At 49.5% G+C, this 7,761-nt stretch overlaps 1 protein-coding gene across 2 annotated transcripts; it reads right to left on the bottom strand.

Annotated features, from left to right (window-relative positions):
• Positions 1–347: 347 nt before the first annotated feature.
• RAPSN (receptor associated protein of the synapse) lies at positions 348–4,459 on the bottom strand. 2 transcript variants are annotated; one of them, XM_055082722.1, is made up of 6 exons: positions 3,731–4,459; positions 3,078–3,176; positions 2,936–3,001; positions 2,327–2,380; positions 1,108–1,307; positions 348–659 (listed from the first exon to the last, which is right to left on the bottom strand). In XM_055082722.1, exons 1-6 carry the CDS (start codon positions 3,986–3,988, stop codon positions 587–589), a joined length of 750 nt encoding a protein of 249 aa, XP_054938697.1. In that variant the 5' UTR covers positions 3,989–4,459; the 3' UTR covers positions 348–586. The 2 variants fall into 2 exon arrangements, with proteins under 2 accessions (XP_054938697.1, XP_028340612.1); XM_028484811.2 differs by having other exon boundaries at positions 2,879–3,001; positions 3,731–4,453.
• Positions 4,460–7,761: the final 3,302 nt, after the last annotated feature.

Below are 7,761 nucleotides of genomic sequence, written 5' to 3' on the forward strand. Positions count from 1 at the left end.
CCTGATATAGTCATGCTGGGGTTTAGGGCTTCAACACATGAATCTGGGGGACACAATTCTGTCCATAACATCTTTCTAACAGGCTTTCTACGTTGCTGGTTTACTATGTTTAGTGTTCATCACATCTTCCTCTCCAGCCCTGCAATGTCAGCATTTAAAGGTGCGCCTCACCTGCAGGATCTTGCCTCTGGCTCACGGTGGCAGCCCCCAAACCTGGAAGGGCAGCTGGAGGAACTCCTACATATGGGCACAGAGACACGTGTGTCTGAGGAAGCTCACGTGGGGAGCCTCACTCCCACTCTCCTCCACCCGTCAGACCTCGGGCAGGGAAAATCAGAATTGCTGGGACCAGGTACAAACGGTTTATTTTTCTGTAAAGAGCAAAGTACAAAGAGGTGGGGGAGGGCAGCTGGGCCTGGAGGAGCAGCAGTGGGTGGGCCCCAGGCCCTGGCTGAGGCCAGAGGAGGCCCTGGAGGCTGCCCCAGGAGTCAACAGGTACTGGCGGCGCAGCAGGTCAGGGCGGCCTCCAGCGTGAGGCTAGAGAAGGAGCAGGGGAGGCGAGGCAGAAGCCCACGACCTGACGGGGTCACACAAAGCCAGGCTTCATGGATGAGCGGTGGCAGTTGGGGCAGCTCCGCGTCCCGTTGTTCTGCAGGCACCTTGGGAAGCAAAGGGCCCTGTCCACTCAGCGGGCCTGTCCTCCCATCCTGGGCCTGGCCCTCTCTCCTCTCCCCTCCTCTGCAGGTGCAGGAGGTATCCACAGCCCCCAGGCTCCTGCCAGCAGCCCTGCTGGCCCCTCGCACTCTGCCTGGGGAGGCCTCCAGGGCAGAGCCTGGGCTGGGAGTCAGGAGGTTGTGATGGAGGCAGCTCTGGCCCTGGGCATCTAAATCCCATGACCTTTGAGATGCCTCTCTGGTCCTCTTTGGGGAGAATAATAGAACATCCACCTCATAGGGCTACTGGGAGGATTCAATGAGATGATAGGAAACGCTTAGAACAGGCATGGGATGCCGAAAGCACTGTGCAAGTCTTTGCTGTTCGTATTACTATTGTGACTAGGCCCCAGAGAGGCCCCGAGTACCTCATGCCTGCCGGCGGGGCACTCACCTGAGGTGGAAGATGTGGGAGCAGGGCAGAGCCTGCAGCCGGCTATTCTTCTCGCCTATGGACTCGCCGCACAGGCCGCAGTAGAGTTCTGTCTCCTCCACGCACTCGTGGAAGCGCACGACGTGGGCGCGCAGCTCCCGCTGCAGACCTCTGCTGCGGTAGATGCTCTCGCTCAGGCAGTGCAGCTTGAGCTGGCCCAGCTGGGGCCGGTGCGGCCAGGAGAGTGGGACGTGAGGAGGAGACAAGTCAGTGCTAGTGAGCAGCTGCCCTGCTTCCCTCCTTGTCCAGCCCAAGAAGCTCTCCCCACAGGGCCACCCGGTGGTCAGTACACAGGGGTCCTGTCCTGGCTGCATTCCTGCCTTGCTGGTGGGCCTAGGAAAAACGTCCTGCCCTCTCTGGGCCTTGGTTTCCCCTCACGCAGAAAGGAGGTAGGTGAGATGGGTGATCCTTACTCCTAGAACCCGCTGGGGACTCCGTGTTTTTGAAGGATTTTATTGACCAAACCTGCTGCCCTGACTTCATAATAATTCATTTTCTTTCCTGTTTTTGTTAATTAAATACACACAGTGGCTCATCAGCACTTCTGAAGAGCCTGAGATACCTGAGTAAACCGGAGCAGCTATCATCCAGCCAAGGCACATATATTTGGCATGTTAATTGGACTGTGCACCTGATCCCTGGGAAATGCACATCTTCTAGAAGACTTTGAGAAACACTGAGGTTATTTTCAACATTTAAAGGTTTGGATATGATTATCAAATTTGGAGAGGCCACATATACTATGAAAGGAACACGGGCTTTGGAGTTAAGACAGACCAGTTACCAGGTGTAGGACCCTGAGCACATCTCTGAGCCTCATCTGTAAAATGGGGCTTGCTGTACCCACCTTGCAGGGAGCCAGTGAGGCCTGGAACCAATACCTAGAAGAGCCCTGTGATGCCCACCTCTGTATGAGTGGAGGCCACTGTTAGGAGTTTTAATGACCATCAAGAAACCTCTGAGGAATTCTGATATCCCCTGAGCTATGGAATTCTTGCCCTGCCCTCCGAAGTGCTCTCTGGGTGGAAGAGAAACAGCCAGGGTCTGGGGATGATGGGGGCAGCTCCTGGAGATCAGGAGGGGCTCAGGGCATGAGGAGGCTCAGGGGGGCCTCCCCACACACCCAAGATCCCACCTTGGGCTCTTGACTCCAGACCCAGCAGACAGACTCAGTTCTGACCTTGTTCCCCACCTCCTCGGCCAGGTCCTGGGCTCTCTCGATGGCATCCAGAGCCTGGAAGGTGAGCACAGGCCAGGGCTGCAGGCAGAGCTGTCTGACAGAGGCCTTGGCTCACAGGGAAGGAAGGGGTAGGGAGGGGTGGGTCTGGGGAGGGCAGCACCGCTGGGCAGCTGCCCTGTGTGTGAAGGTAAGAGGAAAAGGCTGGCGTACAGTCACCAGAGCTGCCTCAGTTTACTCAGGTACAGAATGGGAAGAACATTCCTATTTCACGAGGTGTCATGAAATCATAGGAGGCAGTTAAAGTGTCCTGAGTGCAAACCCCAGGCCTGGCCCTTTACTAGCTGTTTGGCTGGGCAAGTCATGGACCTTCTCTGAGCCTGGAAAATGATCTGGAATCCCCTGGCCTCATGGGACTGGGGTGAGGCTGATGTTAGACAAAGTGTCTGAAAGAGTCCAGCCCAGAACCAGATCCACACGTTGTTGGTTGACCTACTGGCCTCAAGTGGGCGCACTGGGGAGAGCTGGGGGCTGCAGGAAAGGGGTCCACCTCACCTTATCCAGCGCCTTCCTGGCCACCCAGCACTTGGCCACACCCAGCAGCACCTGTACCTGCCCCAGGCGGTTTCCAATCTCGGTCATGATGCTCATGGCAGAGTCGTACCTAGGGAAAGCTGTCTGCACAGCCAGGTCAGGGGTGGAGTCAGGCCAGGCCAGGCTCGCACCACCTCCCCCTGCATCCCGGTGACCTCACCTCCAGGTCCCCACGGCTCCGGTGGATGTCAGCAAAGCAGAGCAGGCAGAGTGCCTGCAGTGGCCGGTCCCCATGCTGCAGTGCAATCTTCATAGACTCCTGTGACAGAGGCCAGTCACTCAGACCTGCTCATCTGCCCCCCACCACTGGGGTGCCTTCACCCATTGGGCCCCTCTGATGGGCAGTCCAGGGTCACCAACATCCTCAGAGCCCAATACACCTTTCATGGTGCTGAGGCCCATGCACTGAACCACTGAGGTCTGAGAGCACTGGAAACTGAGGCTCTGAGAACAGAAGTGACTTGACCAAGGTCACCAGGTTATTAAGTGGCAAAGTTGGGATTCGAACCCAGATCAGTGGAACTCCAGAGACCGGCTCTCTTCCTACTTAAAGTGCCCCATAAGGGCACTTTTTTTGGCAGCGGGGGCGGGGGAGAGGGAAGTGCCCTCCCCTGAAAACAGACTAGAAGGGAATGAGGTTTGGGGCAGGGGGACTGGGGAACAAACACATCCTTCAGGGGCTCAGCTGTAGAGAGGAGGGGCCAGGGGCAAGGCTTGGGGGCCTCAGGGGGCTGAGTTGGCAGGAAGAGGCCCTGGGCCCAGACCCCGCCTACACTACCACCCTCTAACTGCCCCCCTTCCCTGCTGCCCCACCTCACAGCACTCCATGGCACTGCCCAGGTGGCCCAGCAGGCGATACGCCACAGCCATGTGGTACTGGCTCATGGCCCGGTACTTGAGGCTCCAGCCTTTGCCATAGTCGTTGACGAGCTCTGCAGCCTTGCAGGGGAAGAACAGGGCTTTCTCGTAGTCCTGCAGGGGACACAGGGAGGGGGTGGGATGGGTGGGGGCACACTGAGTGGCAGGAGCTGCCCCTAAGTGGAACGCTCCACCGCGTGTTCGTTCATTCATTCATTCATTCTGGTGTCCAGGGAAAGAGTGATCCAGACAAGAGGGAACAGCCAGTGCACAAGTGTGGGATCCAAGAACACAGGGGTTTTCATCTGGTTTGCCGATGTATGGCAAGAGCCTAGCACAGTTCCTGGCACTTTAAGTATTTATTGAATGAATGAATGAGAAGGAAGAAAATACAGTTGGCTTCTCCTCTCACCCAGTCCCAGTTGGGCTCCTCGGCTTCAGAGACACACAGAAAGGTGGTGGTGGGGATATCAGAGCCCACTCCAACCCCACTGGAGTTTGCCCCCTGGCACCCAGTCGTCACTGAATGTTCGGTGACTGCCAGAACAGTCAGCTCAAAGAACATTGGGAGAGACTCACTGAGGCAAAGAAATCATCCTCTCACCTTTCTTTCTCCTCAAACTTCCAAATGGCTTCTCAACCTGTCCATTATTAGCACATGAGCTCACCTTATGCACCATTAAGAAAACAGAAGAGGGACTTCCCTGGTGGCGCAGTGGTTAAGAATCCGCCTGCCAATGCAGGGGCCCTGGTCCAGGAAGATCCCACATGCCGCAGAGCAACTAAGCCCGTGCACCACAACTACTGAGCCTGCGCTCCAGAGCCTGTGAGCCACAACTACTGAGCCCGCACGCCACAACTACTTAGCCTGTACACCACAACTACTGAAGCCTGCGCGCCTAGAGCCCGTGCTCCGCAACAAGAGAAGCCACCGCAATGAGAAGCCTGCGCACCGCAATGAAGAGTAGCCCCCGCTCACTGCAACTAGAGAAAGCCCGCGTGAAGCAACAAAGACCCAACGCAGCCAAAAATAAATAAATAAATAAATAATTTTTTAAAAAAGAGAAGAAGATCAGAGAGGAGCTCCCTTACCCAACTTATCCGTCAAACCCGCCAGATCTGTTCCCACACTGCCTCCTTCCTGCTACTCCCTGCTCCTATAAAATTAAATATGACCCCCTCCATGCGGGCTCTGGAACCCCCTCCCCAGTTTCTTTCTACTGAATCATTCCTCTCAATGTAAAATCACAGCCTGGCATTTCTTATCTCATTTGAAAAACAAAAACAAAAATAAAAATCAAATAACCTTCTTTGACCTCATGTCCCATTTAGCTACAGCCCGACTTCTCTGTTCTTCTTTGTAGAAAACCTATTTGAATTTTTATTTAATATCTAACAAGTTAATATGACCAAAAGAGAACTCTCAGTAACCCCAATAAAAACCTGTTCCTAACATACTTAATTTGTACTATGTACTTTTTATTAATTTATTTATTTTTGGCTGCACCGGGTCTTATCTGTGGCACGTGGGATCCTCGTTGGGGCATGCGGACTCTCGGCTGTGGCACGCATGCGGGATCTAGCTCCCCGACCAGGGCTCGAACCCGGGGGCCCCCGCATTGGGAGCATGGAGTCTCACCTGGACCACCAGGGAAGTCCCTACTATGTACTTTTTAACTTGAAGCCATGTAAATGTTTTACAGACTTTAAAATATTAAATTTAATTTTAAAAACCCTAAAAATAGAAAATGGAAACAAATGATCTTAACTGTATATCATTATATTAATATTATAATCAATTCTAATCATAAGTATATATTATAATATTATATCATAGTATATTACGATTGTTTTATAATATATATTAATATATTATATATTATAGTATATATGTTATATATTAATATAGCCATACAGAAAATTTATTATTTCAAAGGACCTTAAAATATATACTTGAACAGTTCAGCCATAGTGGGATATATTATAAAGACAAAAGAATGGCAAAGAAATCAAACCTCATTCGTCATTTTTTTTTTTTGAGTAAGACAATATTGAAAAAAAAAAAAAAGACAATATTGGTATTGTCTTTTGAAATTATTTTATGTACTTTGTAGGATAAAGTAAATATTTAGAAACCAAGATTTTCAGTCTAAGAGAAAAGAGAATCAAGTCTGAAATAAATTAAGGAAAATCCTGAAACATTGGATTTGAACTGGAAATAGTTGTCCTCACAACGGAAGAGATTTAATAGCAACAACAACCCAGTAGCCACGAGCATCCTGAGAGCCCACGTTTGGTCTTTAAATACCATTTCCTACTAAAAAAGGACCCAGAGGAATGGCTGGCTCCAGGTTTGCAGCAGGAAATAGAGTGGGCCCTCTGTATTCGAGGGTTCCACATCCTTGAATTCAACCAACCGAGGGTTGAAAATATTGGGGGGAAAAAATCCAGAAAGTTCCGAAAAAGCAAAACTTGAATTTGCCACACACCAGTTTATATTTACATAGCATTTACATTGTATTAGGTATTATAAGTAATCTAGAGATGATTTAAAGTATGGGGTGGAGGGAATGTATGTAGATCTTATACAAATACTACACCATTTTATATAAGAGACCTGAGCATTCCCGGATTTCGGTGTCCTGGGGGATCCTGGAACCAATCCTCCGCAGATACCGAGGGACGAAAGTATACAAAACGAGTGTGGGACAGGCTATTGTGCCAGAAAACAGGAATGCTTTCTTTCAAAGACTAAATGAAGTCTCGTCAAAAGGACACAGGAGGGCTTCCCTGGTGGCGCAGTGGTTGGGAGGATCCCACATGCCGCGGAGCAGCTGGGCCCGTGAGCCATGGCCGCTGAGCCTGCGCGTCCGGAGCCTGTGCTCCGCAACGGGAGAGGCCACGACAGTGAGGCCCGCGTACCGCAAAAAAAAAAAAAAAAAAGACACAGGAGCCATATTGAAGAGAATTCCACTGACTAAAATTAAGATAATATGAGCATCAAAAGTAACAATGATTGCAACTGACTGAAGAGTACTGAATATTTTTTTAAATCCATGATTTCACAACGATACTCCAAAAAGAGGAAGCAAAACAAGTAAGTGTGATCATTGAAGGCAACTAGCGCATCAACTCATTATTCTGGAAAGTGGTAATTAAAGGAAAGGGAAAAAGTATTTATTCTGCCTTTCCTTAAGGAACTGTATTTCAGAGTAATCAACTAGCTCCAATTAATGAGGGAAAGTTCTTCCTTATAGAAAAATCCCAGCTAATAATTGCAGAAGGCATGATAGAACTTGGAAATCACCATTTCATGAGAGTTGAAATAAAAGAATTGATTCAGGCAACAAACATCAATGGATGCTCAAACCATTACGGAAAATGTTGTTGCAGAACTGAATATTCACAGCCAAAGTGTCACCCCACAAGTTAACCTACTGGTCGTGAAAGGAAGACGGCAAAGCTGAAAACAGTGGGATCAGGTAGTCACTCCCTTAACTACCGATATGATGTAATATGAAGCACGCAGCCTCGCTTGTATAGTATTCTCACCAAAAATGCGTGACCTAAATCTTACCAAGTCATTATGTAAGTTCTAGTTCATAGAGAGTAATGGAGACAAAGAAACAACTTACATGACTCCTTGAGGAAGCAATGAGACAATGAGATGGAACATTCTACAAGGCAATTAATCCGGCTTCCTCAATAAACCACGGAAAATAAAGGGAAGGGTAGGAATTCTCTATAGAAAGAGACTCGGGAGACATAATAACCACTGCAATGTGTGGTTCTTGTTTGTGTTCCAATTCAAACAAGCCGAGGATAAAGGCATATTTTCAGGATAAGTAGAGAAATTTAAGAGATAATTGTTCACTATGGTGTGTGTGATAAATAGTATTGTGATTATGTAAGAAAGTGTCCTTATATCAGAAAATGGTCTTTTTTTTTTTTTTTCCAGAAATGCATACAGAATTACTTCGGGGTAA

The sequence above is a fragment of the Physeter macrocephalus genome, unplaced genomic scaffold (genome assembly GCF_002837175.3).
Source record: "Physeter macrocephalus isolate SW-GA unplaced genomic scaffold, ASM283717v5 random_241, whole genome shotgun sequence".
In the NCBI taxonomy this organism is placed as follows: domain Eukaryota; kingdom Metazoa; phylum Chordata; class Mammalia; order Artiodactyla; family Physeteridae; genus Physeter; species Physeter macrocephalus.